Source organism: Cokeromyces recurvatus (assembly GCF_025118155.1).
Source record: "Cokeromyces recurvatus strain NRRL 2243 chromosome Unknown BX663scaffold_25, whole genome shotgun sequence".
Taxonomy (NCBI): domain Eukaryota; kingdom Fungi; phylum Mucoromycota; class Mucoromycetes; order Mucorales; family Mucoraceae; genus Cokeromyces; species Cokeromyces recurvatus.
In genome coordinates, this window is record NW_026251411.1 from 334,638 (window position 1) to 347,824 (window position 13,187).

The 13,187-nt window shown below is 31.7% G+C and overlaps 6 protein-coding genes across 6 annotated transcripts; 4 read left to right on the forward strand and 2 right to left on the reverse strand.

The window, feature by feature from the left end:
- Positions 1–386: 386 nt before the first annotated feature.
- On the reverse strand, positions 387–1,375 carry BX663DRAFT_518904 (40S ribosomal protein S26-A). The gene is made up of 3 exons (XM_051528927.1): positions 1,274–1,375; positions 621–932; positions 387–537 (listed from the first exon to the last, which is right to left on the reverse strand). The coding sequence occupies exons 1-3, from the start codon at positions 1,274–1,276 to the stop codon at positions 520–522; spliced, it is 333 nt and encodes a 110-aa protein (XP_051380180.1). The 5' UTR covers positions 1,277–1,375; the 3' UTR covers positions 387–519.
- A 201-nt stretch (positions 1,376–1,576) lies between these two features.
- On the forward strand, positions 1,577–3,687 carry BX663DRAFT_518919 (SAC3/GANP/Nin1/mts3/eIF-3 p25 family-domain-containing protein). Its single transcript, XM_051528928.1, has 8 exons — positions 1,577–1,826; positions 1,899–2,039; positions 2,121–2,171; positions 2,283–2,493; positions 2,585–2,719; positions 2,798–2,996; positions 3,057–3,270; positions 3,344–3,687. The coding sequence occupies exons 1-8, from the start codon at positions 1,699–1,701 to the stop codon at positions 3,537–3,539; spliced, it is 1,275 nt and encodes a 424-aa protein (XP_051380181.1). The 5' UTR covers positions 1,577–1,698; the 3' UTR covers positions 3,540–3,687.
- Positions 3,688–3,778: 91 nt separating this feature from the next.
- BX663DRAFT_488668 (phosphatidyl serine synthase-domain-containing protein) lies at positions 3,779–5,624 on the forward strand (the record flags this gene model as incomplete). The annotated part of the gene is made up of 7 exons (XM_051524834.1): positions 3,779–3,878; positions 4,074–4,324; positions 4,406–4,516; positions 4,584–4,763; positions 4,837–4,914; positions 4,988–5,119; positions 5,241–5,624. 7 exons carry the CDS (start codon positions 3,779–3,781, stop codon positions 5,622–5,624), a joined length of 1,236 nt encoding a protein of 411 aa, XP_051380182.1.
- A 182-nt stretch (positions 5,625–5,806) lies between these two features.
- Positions 5,807–7,664, reverse strand: BX663DRAFT_563380 (carbon-nitrogen hydrolase; the record flags this gene model as incomplete). The annotated part of the gene is made up of 6 exons (XM_051532007.1): positions 7,531–7,664; positions 7,223–7,437; positions 6,552–7,141; positions 6,273–6,491; positions 6,005–6,164; positions 5,807–5,943 (listed from the first exon to the last, which is right to left on the reverse strand). The coding sequence occupies exons 1-6, from the start codon at positions 7,599–7,601 to the stop codon at positions 5,807–5,809; spliced, it is 1,392 nt and encodes a 463-aa protein (XP_051380183.1). The 5' UTR covers positions 7,602–7,664.
- Positions 7,665–8,403: 739 nt separating this feature from the next.
- On the forward strand, positions 8,404–12,216 carry BX663DRAFT_532532 (glucose-6-phosphate dehydrogenase; the record flags this gene model as incomplete). Its single annotated transcript, XM_051530468.1, has 11 exons — positions 8,404–8,496; positions 8,574–9,495; positions 9,516–10,040; positions 10,124–10,179; positions 10,602–10,640; positions 10,684–11,010; positions 11,145–11,149; positions 11,181–11,350; positions 11,470–11,782; positions 11,803–11,842; positions 11,884–12,216. The coding sequence occupies 11 exons, from the start codon at positions 8,404–8,406 to the stop codon at positions 12,214–12,216; spliced, it is 2,823 nt and encodes a 940-aa protein (XP_051380184.1).
- A 145-nt stretch (positions 12,217–12,361) lies between these two features.
- Positions 12,362–13,140, forward strand: BX663DRAFT_518934 (uncharacterized protein; the record flags this gene model as incomplete). The annotated part of the gene is made up of 3 exons (XM_051528929.1): positions 12,362–12,665; positions 12,713–13,030; positions 13,057–13,140. Exons 1-3 carry the CDS (start codon positions 12,489–12,491, stop codon positions 13,138–13,140), a joined length of 579 nt encoding a protein of 192 aa, XP_051380185.1. The 5' UTR covers positions 12,362–12,488.
- Between the last annotated feature and the right edge of the window lie 47 nt (positions 13,141–13,187).

Sequence of the window (13,187 nt, forward strand, 5' to 3'; positions counted from 1 at the left end):
TTTCCTACAACATGTATTTATAAGATAACATGTATACTGTTATCATCATCACACCAAGCTTCTTCTAAAAGAACTTGTAAACACTTTTTTTTTTTTTTTTTTTTTTTTTTTTTTTCATGGCTAATATATTCTAAACAAACTAGAATTTATGATTTATGTAAAGTGTATCTATTAAATGCTGTTCAAAAGTATATTTAACACTAAAACAAAAAGTATGCATTTGCATTCATTTTATGAAATATTCCTTTTCCTATGAATATACATAAAATATGATATAAAAGCATCATGTTATTTCACTCATAACATTGTGTATTTCTATTACTCCAAAAAAAACACCCTCCCCCTTCTTTTTTCTTCATGTATAAAAGTCCTCAATAATTTCTATATTTTGTTTTGCAAATTTACTGCGTTTATTTCCTAATAATTCAAACCAAAAAAAAGAAAGGCTTGCTTAAAAATTGTTCATATTTAACAATATGATTGCCAAAAACAAGAGAATCATTTGAAAGTTCGACAAATTTAAGCCTTGTTAGCAGCCTATTTTTTTTATTGAATAAATAAAGAATATCAGTCAATTTTTTTTTCATTCCCGTTAAGATGATGTATTATTGTTAGTATACCTTTTGGAATCTGAATCTAGGAGGAGGAAGACGGTTGCGACGGTCGACAGCGGAACGAACACGAACAACACGAGCGTGGATAGCGCAAGAAACACAGTAATGAAGCTTGACATACAACTTGGGAATGGTGTATTCCTCATAGACAGAGGCTTCTTGGAGATCACGGACGGCAGCAGCTTCAACCATGTTACGAATGGTGAAACGCTTGATGGCCTTATCCTTAGGACAACAACGGTAACAGTTGATGCAACGAACAAACTTGGTGTGACCGCGACCGTGCTTGTTACGTCCGTTATTTCTTCTCTTGCAAGTCTGTCATGGTAAAATGTTATACATGTGTATATATATATTTTTTTAAAGAAAAAAAAAAGTTAGTTATAAACAAGTATAGTAACAAAAAAAAGACAAAAAAAAAGAAGCCGAGAGATAGAGGGAAAAGAAGGAAAAAAAAGGACAATTTTAATGCTGATGTATTCAATTTTAAATTATAAGACATCATCATCTCTATTTCACACACGCTCTACAAAATAAATCCATCCATCGAATTATAATATCATATCCATTTATTAATACTGATTATCTATTGTCCTTTTCTCCTTTTCCCCTCTTCTACTTTTTTTTTCTTTCTTTCTGTAAGCTATGATGCAACGTACCATATTGATGAATGAACAAAGAAGTTGAGAGAAAGTTCTTTGATTGTATTGACATTTGTTACTTTTACGCTACTCTCGCTCTCTCCTTTGTCTCTGCTGGGGGGTGGGGTGGGGTGCGCTTTGTCACCTCTCTCATACGCCAGTGTTTAATCATTATTTTTAAATTACCGAATATCGACTCGGAATTTAATATTAAAATAGAGGTAGTTGTCCGAGCGTTATACTGTATATCCAATATGATTGGCTTCTAAAAAAACTAAACAAAAAAAAAAAAAAAATAAGGCATTTTAGGACATTGTGTGTTTTCTTTATTCTACAAAACAAAACAAAGAAATAAAAGTTTGATCAGTCCATTGTGCCTGATCTATAATTATACATCAGCATAGCAACACTTTTTTTTCCTTAAGGGAGAAGCCTAAAAAAAAATGAATAAACAGCCACAATTTATTGTTGTTAATACAGGGAAAAAGAAAAGGGCAGTTATGCCTACACTATCATCAACTAGTAGTAATCAATTATCTGAAGAACAAGATAATTGGCCTCCTTCATTAAAGTAACATCTAAAACATGACCCTAAATGGCGTTCTTGTGTGTTAATTATTATTATTATTATTGCATATATTAGAGAATACGTTGCTCATGCTTTTGAAAACTGTTTGCCTAATAATAAAAAAAAACTGGAAAAGCAACTAAAGATGATTATTCAACAAGCAGAAAAAACAAATATGCTCAATGTTATTGATTGGAATGAACGCGATTTGCCTTTGTAAAGTGATATAAGAATGTATATATACAAATATATTTCTTAGATATACATCTATGTATATTTTATTATCTTACTATTTAGAGCGTGTATTGATATTAAAAATCCTAATTCAAGTCAACTCTTTCATAAAAAGTAAAAGTAAAAAAAAAAAAAAAAAAAAAAAAAAAAAAAAAAAAAAAAAGAAGCTTATCGAATTTTTTTTTCTTACTTTTATAATATGTATTTACTTGATGTTAATTTTAGGGCAGCCACAACCATTGTTTCAAAAATGGGTAATATCGAGTTAACACCTGCAGAAGAGAAGAAGAGACAGTTAAGAGCTATGCGTTTTCAAGCAACTAAAATGGGGTCACCTACACCTATGGATATAGATAATGAATTAACGCCCTCTATGAATGATGTGATTGTTGGCACAAGTAACGCCTTAGAAAAACCTTATTTTAGACTGACCTCAGTAAATAATTTTATGATAAACAATGACTCTCTTTCTATACTTATTTTGTTCTCTTTCTCTCACTCTCCCTTTTTTTTTTCTTTTCGGTTAGGCAGTAGATCCTACGATAGTTCGCCCGTTAAAAGTATTAAAAAAAGCATTTAAAATGCTTCGAAGAAAATGGAAAGAGGAAAGTAATTATTCATATATTTGTGAACAATTTAAATCAATGAGACAAGATTTAACTGTAAGAAATAATAATAATAAAAAAAAAAGAAAAGGAAAGGAAAAAGAGAAAGAAGATATAAATAAGCAGTATACATAGGTACAGAGAATTCAAAACGAATTTACAGTCAGAGTTTATGAAACACATGCTAGAATAGCTTTGGAGAAAGGAGATATTGGAGAATATAATCAATGTCAAACACAATTAAAATATCTATATAAAAAGGATATTCCTGGTTGTGAAGATGAATTCTTGGCTTATCGTATTCTATATTTAATATTTTCACAAAATCAATCAGGTACACAATTTAGTAAAAGAAAAGAAAGCAACTCTTATACTGAATAATGGTAATTTTTAGAAATAAACGCCATGTTGGAAGAGATGTGTGATATTGGATTAAATAATCATGCTGACTGTATTCAACATGCATTATTAGTGAGATCATGTTTAGCTAAAGGAGATTATCACAAGTTTTTTAGATTATATGAAGACGCGCCTAATATGAGTGGTTACTTGATGGATCAATTCGTTGAAAGAATAAGAATCGATGCTCTTATTGTTATGTGTAAAGCGTAAAGTAGAATAGAATAGATCCCACCTATGGCATGTATCTTCTTCTTCTAACTTCTTTATTTGATAATATAGTTATAAAATGGGTCTTCCATTCTCTTTTATTTCAAAGGAATTATCATTTGACAGTATTAAGTTATTATTCAAGTTCTTTAAGGAACATGGTATTCATATTCAAAATAAGAATATACTGGATACCAAATCTGCTTTACCTATTTTACTAGCGCAGAGTAAAAATTACAATAAAATTGATATTAAGGGTCAAATTTAAACACTACTCTATCCTGATATACCAACAGACTACAATGCATTTAATTTTCATTTCTTCATTAAAACAGTCACAATAAAAGAAACAGCGAGGTTATCTATTCCTTTTTTTTTTTTATATTCTTTTTTTCCTTTTCTACCCCTTTTTTTTTATTTTTTTTTTTTTCTTGTATATATTAATAGAGAAGAAAAAAAAAGGAACCTTTTGATTCTATTTTTATATAAAACTTTGTATTATATAATATGACAACAACAATAAATGAAGAAGACAAGTCGACGTCTAATCTTAAGACGATAACTAAGAAAACAGAAGAAGTAACTACTTTACTAGATGAACCTATTTGTAAGTATTATTTTTTTTTTAAAAAAAAAAGAAAATATATAGATATTTGTATACAAATATAAATACATATATGTATACATGTGTATGTATTTTACTCAACACATGGGGGAGAAAGATAAAGAAATAAGATCGGAGTATGTTTACGAATAAGGTGACTTTAGTAACTTTTTTTTTTTTTTTTCTTCCCGGTATTAGTTCATCCTCATACGTTAACGGCTTTAGTTGTCTTGCTGGCCTTAATGTTTTATGCAGCAACAAGATCCAATTATGAAAATACAGCAGATAATATTAAGTTAGGAATCGTTGCTGCTATTGCTTGTTTTGTCTTTATTGGCATGCTTCAATTCCCTAACGGCCCTTTTGTTCGTCCTAGTAAACCTATTTGGAGAGCTGTACTTAGTTTAAGTGTACTTTATCAACTATTCTTGGTCTTTTTATTATTTTTGGTAAGATTTATTTATTCTTTCTTTTCCTTCCTTCTCTCTTACCGCTCTCCCTTTTTTTTTTCTTTTTTTTTTAAAAAATAGAATAAAGATGATGCTCGGTATTTTATGACATTTTTTGATTCAAAGTTAGGCATTGAATTACCAGAAAGATCATATGCTGATGCTTGTGAAGTAACATGGGATAATATTAAGGTATAATGAATGACAATGTGATATACACATACACATGTATATATATCATGTAATATTAAAAGTAAAGAGGTCATTTGTTAAGAATGGTATGGATATATTCGTAGTTGCACATACATTAGGTTGGTTTGGCAAAGCTTTGATTCTTAGAGATTATTATTTTTGCTGGATTATTTCAATTGCTTTCGAATTATGCGAATATTCTTTAGAGCATCAATTAAATAATTTTGCTGAATGTTGGTGGGATCATGTAAATGAAATAGGCTTTATAATCCTATTTAAAATTGGTATATAAAATTAACTCAATTATGCTTATTTTGTAGTGGATTCTTGATGTATTAATTTGCAATTGGCTTGGTATTTATATTGGTATGAAATTCTGTCAATATTTCTCGGTCAAGGTAAATGAATGTCTACTATGTCATATATATATATATATTTTTTTTAGCCGCCTATATTTATATTCGTTTATAGCAATATTCTTGGGTTGGTTTTAGACAAATAAAGACACTTCGAGGTAAAGCAAAGCGAGCTGTGCAACAATTTATTCCAAGAGAATGGACAAGATATGAATGGAAGACGACAAGTTCACCAAAAATTATTTTGGTACAGTTCTCTTATTAATTATTGTAAGTATTAGTTTTTCTGAAGATATATATGTATATGTATATATAAAGGGAGAGGGAGAGAAAGAGAGGATGGTCATGTTATTTACTATTATTTTTAGTTCTTACAATGTGAGTTGAATTGTTTCTATCTTAAATATCTTTTATGGGTTCCTCCTGAACATCCTTTAAACACGTATCGTTTAATTCTCTTGTTTTTGTTTGCTTTACCTGGTGCAAGAGAAGCTTATCAATATATTTCAGATAGCAATACGCAACGAATGGGAGCACATGCTTGGTTATTAATCTTTAACATTATGACAGAAACATTAATTTGTTTAAAATTCTCGGAAAATGAATTTCATCAACCTGCTCCTATAGTCGTTAAAATGGGCTGGTCAATCGCGTTTGCTATCTTGTTTATTATCTTCCCTTTGTGGAGATTTGTCATTCATCCAGTGAAGAAGATTGAAGGCGAACAAATTATTAGTAAAAAGGACGTGTAACAAAAAGATTATTAAATAGTCAATTGATTATATTTGACGATCTTTTAATGATAAATGATAATAAAATAAGAATGACAAAGAAACAACAACAAAACCAAAGCTATCACCCATGTACCCATAGAATGTATTTACTCTCTTTTGTAAGGGCAAATAAAAGTTATACTTTTCAATATTAATAGAGGCTACTTTTGATTAAAGATACCGTTTAAGGTGGGTTCATAAATACCAGATACGCCTTGACTAACGCATCTAAATAATGTAAACCCATTTTCAACTGCACGAATGATATTAGTTTGTTCATGATAAGTTCCTGTAGGTCCTATTAATATATAATAGCATAAGAAAAGCGATTGCATACTATGTATGTATATATTTTATACCCCATGTCCAGCTTGGTTGAAGCATAATATCTATATTATGTGTACTAGCTTGACTAATAAAGCTTGGAAAGTTAAAATCAAAACAAATAGCGCCTCCAATTCTACCAAATTCTTCAGTATCAATATATTGAAGTACATTTGGACCAGCGGGTTGAGTTTCCTACATTATAAAAAAAATATATATATATATAAAAGGGAATGAATAAGGCTTGTATTATTTATACATAGTACAGTATATATTAGTATATATGTATACACATGTATTTACAATTCCAGGTACAGGATGCGCTTTATTGAAATCAAAGCCAATTTCACCTTGTTTTGTAATGAAAACCAACTTGTTTTGATTTACTGTACCATAGCTAATACCCAAGTAGATTTGATAAGTTCGTGCTAAATCTTTTGCCTTTCCAATAAGTATTTTCTCTTCTTCTAAATCATTGACGAATGCTGTTAATTCAGACCATAAAACAAGTTTTGCACCAGACTACATATACATATATTATATGAAAAACAACACATATTATATTATGATTTACGACATTACCTCTGCCAGCTCTCTTGTCATATTTAGCCATATATCTTGCTGTGTTTGTAATTGAGGAGAATCAGAACCACCGGGACCTACGACACAACCCACTTGTTCTGTCTTTGGAACATAATCAGGATAATTCACTTGATAAAATGAATTAGAATGAATATTAACACGAGCACCACCATAGACTAGGATAAGAGCCATCAGGATACTAGATAAAACAGCCAAACGACGCCGTCCTGATGAAGGAATAGTCTCTTCTTCTTCTTCTTCCTCTTGGTCTTCATTCTTTTCTTCTTTTGTTGGAAATATGAATTCAACCAAGATTGTTCCAAATAAAACCATTAAAAAATCTAAAAGAGATCGACCTCCAATGGAAGCAATTTGACCAAACTCGGGCCAGATGACTAAACTAGTAGATAATGAAATAAAATCGCCCAAGGGCCCATAACGTGTCATGAGACACCAAATAGAGGTCCATAAACAAGGAAAGAATACAATACGTATAAGGTGTGCTCTTTTATGTCCTTGATATCTTTGAATAGTAAATTTTTCAGCAAACAGGGCAACTACCAAGAGTAAATGAATAGCAAAGGAGCACACTATGAAATATATATATAGATAGATGGTTTATTATTATTACTAATAACACCTATATATCCTGCTTTATAAAAAGTACATACAAATAACTACCCAAAATAAAGGGAATCGGGGCCCCTTATCATTAATTGAAACAGTATTAAAGTTGCCTAAATAACCAAGACTAAATCCAATACTACTGACAAGGTAAGTAAAAAAAATGGTTTGATAGTCTTGTTGATTACGATTGTAAGATAAGATGGTTGGAATATATAACCAAGTAAATAAAGGAATAGTTTGATAACCAAATCCAAATGTACTTTTTTTTTTATATATTATAAAGAAGAGAGAGAGAGTGAGAGAGATTATTAATATTATTTATATATTTAACTTCAAGTAATAATAACTATACGTGGTGATGAATAAAGGTAGAAGAAGCCAATGCTTAGTTAATATTGATTGAATACGCTCCTTTATGTCCATGTGAATTTACTTGAAACGAAAATAAAAAGGAAATATGTATACAATCTTTTTTTTTTTTTTTTTTAAGAAATAATTTGTTGTATTCCCTTAGAAAAATGATCACAATTAGTTGAGATACATTTCTTGAGCTAAATGCTCCTATTACTAGATTTTCATCAAAATTGAAACCCCTTTAAATCGAATGAAACATCGAGCCTTGAATAGTAATATAGTAGTTTGTTAAAGTCGTCTAAAGCCTGCTAAACTCTTACAATAGTTTCCACTAGCATGTTTTATTCTAACAACCTTCAGCAATATATTGAATTGCATAATTGCATACTTGGGTTAAGATATGTTTAATACAATTGAAAATCTCTTTTACAGACTGATTATCATCACTTGTTTTATAATGAGTATTCAACCTTCTTGATATTATTCATCTTGAAGCAGGAATGATACTCATTTGAATAGCTTGACGTCATACCCCCACAAAGTAGCGGTTATTCAAATAGCCCACCCCTCCTACTTTAAAACCAAAAATTATTGTCTACAAAAAAAAAAATATAGAAATATACATATTTGATTATCTTTAATTATAATAAGCACCCAACTCAATCGCTTTCAGATCAAATCCTCTAATTTATTTATTTTTCCCTTGGAAAAAAAAAAAAAAAAAAGTAAATAGCCCCTCTGTTTTTTTTTGATTTTATTATATAATTAGTAGTATTGAAAAGTGGTAAATGAAGATAATGAAGATCTTATTCTATAAAGCTATTAACTAATAAATAAATAGTAACTTATTTATTTATTATAAAATTACGACATGTTGAGAGCATCCAAGTTATATAATAATGGAGCTGTTCGTTCGGGGTTAAAAATCAGTCATAATCAACGTCTTGGAGTTAAGGTATTTAAGGTGAAAAAAAAAAAAAAGCATACCATTTCCTCCATGATCGTTATTATTAATTTTTTTTTATTTTTTCCTGTCATTAGCATTGTGAAAGCACATTGGCAGAGGAACCAAAAAAGCCTTCTAGATCTCTATTTACAAAGTTTCTCGGTTTAACATTTGTTTTAGGAGCCTCTTATGGAGGAGCAGCGTATTATGCTTTACATGAACCAGCTTTCCATAAACATTTCAGACATTATGTACCTGGCGGAGAACAGACATTACGATTCCTGGAAGATCTTCAAAACAACAACGATACTTTTCTTCAAAAAGCAACCAACTTAAAGGAACAAGCCAAATCATACAGTACAAAGATTCAGCAATCATCTCAGGATGCAATGGATTACGCAGCTGAAGCTTACCAAACCCTAACAGGTCCTAAATTACCTGATAACAACAAAATTCAGACATTTACAAAAAAAGAACAAGATGTATCAATCTCGGTTCCTGTCACTCCTAAGCCAACTACAAATAGTACACTTCAACTATCAACAGATAAAGCGGCTCAACCTGCTATTGTGAATGTAGCTATCGAGAAGCCTGAACCTATTATTGTCAAACAAGTTGCATCAGATAATCCATATGTTCGTGAACTTTCTCAACTTGTGACCGAACTTGCTACTATTTTGAATGAGACAGGCCTTTCTGGATTAGGTCGCACTATTATTCGAGATGCTGAAGAGGCACTCGAGAAATTGAATGATCGAATTCAAACTCTCAATAACGACCAAACTGCAATCCTTCAATCTCTTCAATCTCTTCGTTCTCAAGGCGATAAGCTCGAAGGGTCACTTGAGCGATTTCATATACAAGCCAAACAAGACCTTGAACTGACTCAGATAGAATCAGCTGCCAAGATTGTAGCCCGTGAAGCTCAATTGAAGAACGCATTTGAACAGACACGTGCAGAAATGGAAACTTCTTTTGCTCAACAGTTGGCGGCTGATTTAGAGCCCAACAGAAGCAGTTAGAGCGCAATCGACAAGAGGCTCTTAAGCAACAAAGTGAGGAATTACAACGCCGATTTGTTAAAGAGGTCAAGTTATTGGTTGAGCAAGAAAGAGCAGGTCGACTGGCTAAGCTGGACGTGATTGATAAACGATTCAAGGCACTAGAAAAATATGCTCTTCAAAATGCTCAACAATTGGATGCATCACGTCAACGCCACGTCATTCATGTCGCCTTAGATGCTCTTTGGAATATACTGGAGCAATCACCTCATCAGCAATCTTTTAATGATGAATTACAAGCTTTAAACCATAATACAAAGGAAGATGCTCTTATTCAGACCGTTTTAAGTGTTGTTCCTGATTCTATCGCCAAGGAAGGTGTTAACACCATAAGTGAACTCTTTCATCGTTTTGAAATTGTTTCTAATGAAATTCGTCGAGTAGCGCTTGTGCCTGAAGATGGCGGATTTGGATCACATATTATCAGTTGGGTCATGTCCTTTTTGATGTTTAAGAAGGAAGGCTTGGTAGAAGGGGATGATATAGAATCGATTTTGGCACGTACAAATTATTATTTGAAGAGGGATAATTTGGATTATGCTACGCGAGAAATGAATCAATTGACTGGCTGGCCAAAAGATTAGCCCAAGACTGGATTCAATCAGCTAGACGTCATTTGGAAGTGAAACAAGCATTAGAGGTAAAAAAAATAAAATAAAAATTATAGTAAAAGGCATTATGTTTTTATGCTCATGGGTTTTTGATTTTTTTTTTTTAGGTTGCGGAAACAGAGGCTGTTTTATTAAGCCTTTTAGAAGCTTGAAGACTTTATGATAAAAATCCCATCCCCCCTCCATATACAGACTTTGTTCATAAATAAAAAAAAAAGGAGATTAACAAAAAGAAAGTTATATTATGTAATCGTGATGCCTTTTTTTTCCCGCATTTTTCACTATTTTATTGGACGGTTGTTGAAGTATGATATAAGATTTATATAAGTTACTAAACATAAAGCAAAAGAAAAAGAAAAAAAAACTAAATCTATCAGTTTATTTTATTTTATTTTTCTTTTCTATATTCTAATTCTTCTCTGAATATACAATGGTTAATTCATCTATACAGAAAATCAAACAAGGCATTGATGAGCGTATGAAAGGTGGTGTTACGATCATCTATTAGGGGCCTCAGGTGATTTAGCGAAAAGAAGACATTTCCAGCTCTTTATGCTCTCTTCAATACCCACTTTATGCCTGAAAAGCTTCATATTGTCGGATATGCACGTACTAAAATGAGTCGTAAAGAATTTCATGAACGCATTAGTACCTCTTTGAAAAACGATGAGCACGAAGGTAATGAAAATATTAGTCAATTTTTGGATATCTGTCATTATGTGTCAGGTCAATATGATGAAGATGACTCCTTTAAGAACTTGGACAAGTTTGTGACGGATTTAGAGGAGAAAGCAGAGATGAAGAAGGAACAGAGAAATCGTATCTTTTATATGGCCTTGCCACCTGGTGTCTTTGTCGCAGTGCTACTGGCTTAGAAAGTTTGTATCATCAAATAAGGATGCAATAACGTCCTTGGTTGTTGAAAAACCATTTGGTAAAGATTTGGAGTCTTCAAATTCCCTTTCTACTGAAATTGGAAAACTTTATGAACCAGAACAAGTATATCGTATTGATCATTATTTGGGGAAAGAATTGGCAAGAACTTGATGTATGTTCGTTTTGCAAATCGTATCTTTAGCTCTCTTTGGAATGCTTCTCATATTGATTCTGTACAGATTACAATGAAAGAAGCCATTAGTACTGAAGGTCGTGGTGGTTATTTTGATGAATATGGCATTATTCGTGATGTTATGCAAAATCGTAAGTAATAATAATAATAATAAATAATAAATGCATACATAAAAAAAAAAGAAAAGAAGAGAAAAGAGAAAAAAACCCCTCTTCCTAAACTAATTTAACGAAATTATATATGTATATAGACTTGTTACAATTGTTTTGTATGGTTGCTATGGAACGTCCTATTGCACGAGATGCAGAAGCCATTCGTGATGAAAAAGTAAAAGTCTTACGATGTGTAAAACCTGTTAAACTTGAAGACACTTTATTAGGTCAATATGTAAGTAACGGTAAAGTGCCCGGTTATCGAGAAGACGAGTCTGTCCCCGACGATAGTCTCACAGCCACTTTTGCTACCATGGTCCTCTGGATCGATAACGAACGTTGGGATAATGTCCCTTTTATCCTTAAAGCGGGTAAAGCAATGGACAGCGGTAAAGCAGAAATTCGTATTCAGTTTAAAAATTACCTGGAAGTTTGTTTAATGATGTCCCTCGTAACGAACTTGTCTTCAGAGTCCAACCTGGGAGGCCATGTATATGAAATTTAACAACAAGGTACCTGGATTTTCCTATGATACTATGATCACTGAACTTGATTTGACATACAAGAATCGTTATAAAAACTTGAATATACCTGAAGCTTATGAAAATATGATATTAGACGTTATGCGTGGAGATCATTCAACATTTGTACGTGACGACGAACTTAAAGCAGCATGGCGAATCTTTACACCTCTTTTACATCAAATTGAAGAGCAAAAGATAAAGCCTGAACCCTATCCATACGGAACACGTGGACCTAAAAAATTGGATGAATTTGTAAAAAGATATGGTGTTGAACGATTGGAACATGAAAACTATCAGTGGCCCTTACATCAACTTGATTAAATAGCAAAAGATTTGAAGTTCAACTCCAGAAAATAAAATAAAATAAAATAATAACCTTTTTTTTTTCTCCATTCCATTTCTTTTTTAAAAAATGTACATTAACATTGTTAATGTTAATTCATCAACTCAACTAAACAACTAAATAATTCATTATAAATTTGACTTTTTATTTTTATTTTTTTTTTTTCTTTTTAAATTTACATTTGCCATATAAATAAATATATATTTTTTCAATATATATCATATACATATATACATATTATAATCTGCTAATGGCAAACGATTGGATTACAATCTTTGACAATACACAAGAAGCAAGAGTAGTTTATGTCTCAGAAAGCATCACGGATTACACTGGTTGGGAGCCTGAAGATGTAATCGGCAGAGAAGCCTATGAACTCTTTCACCCTGGTGACCACAATAGTCTTCGTAAGGTTCATTTAGTTAATGTCTACAATGAAAAATGTCTTCCATGGTTTGCTATCGTTTTTTAAAGAAGGACGGTTCCTATATTAAGATCGAAACTATCGTTCACTACTGTCATGACGTCATTATTGGTTGTAATTTTCTGTACGATAGTGATAGTTTGGATCACAAAGCACGAGTAAACTCAGTAGATGAAATCTTTATTTGTCATCCTGATGGTTCACTTCAATTGGCGGGGGCCTGGAACAACCGTCAAGAGGATATTTCGTTATCCCTAGAAAAGGTTTGGAATAGAAAGAATCATCAAATTATTTTGAATCAGGAACGCCGGTTTTGTCTGATCTTGAATAGATTTGCGGAGGCTCTTAATATTGTTTTATGCTTCCAAGTTAGCAACTGAATTAGTGTCATTAGACCGTCAATAAGACCATTGGAACACCCCTTTTAAATTTTGTACAGGAGAATGATTTACCATCACTTTTGACTCAAACTAATTAGTACGTGAATATGATATGGTGGTTAGGCTTAGGTTTGATTGGATCATT

What these genes read in the sequence shown, in the direction of transcription:
- BX663DRAFT_518919 (XM_051528928.1), top strand. Translation starts at nt 1,699, where the DNA reads ATGAATAAACAGCCACAATTTATTGTTGTTAATACAGGGAAAAAGAAA. An exon ending in AATTGGCCTCCTTCATTAAA is followed by an intron (nt 1,827 to 1,898) that starts GTAACATCTAAA and finishes TGCATATATTAG; the next exon opens with AGAATACGTTGCTCATGCTT. An exon ending in CTTATTGTTATGTGTAAAGC is followed by an intron (nt 3,271 to 3,343) that starts GTAAAGTAGAAT and finishes TTGATAATATAG; the next exon opens with TTATAAAATGGGTCTTCCAT.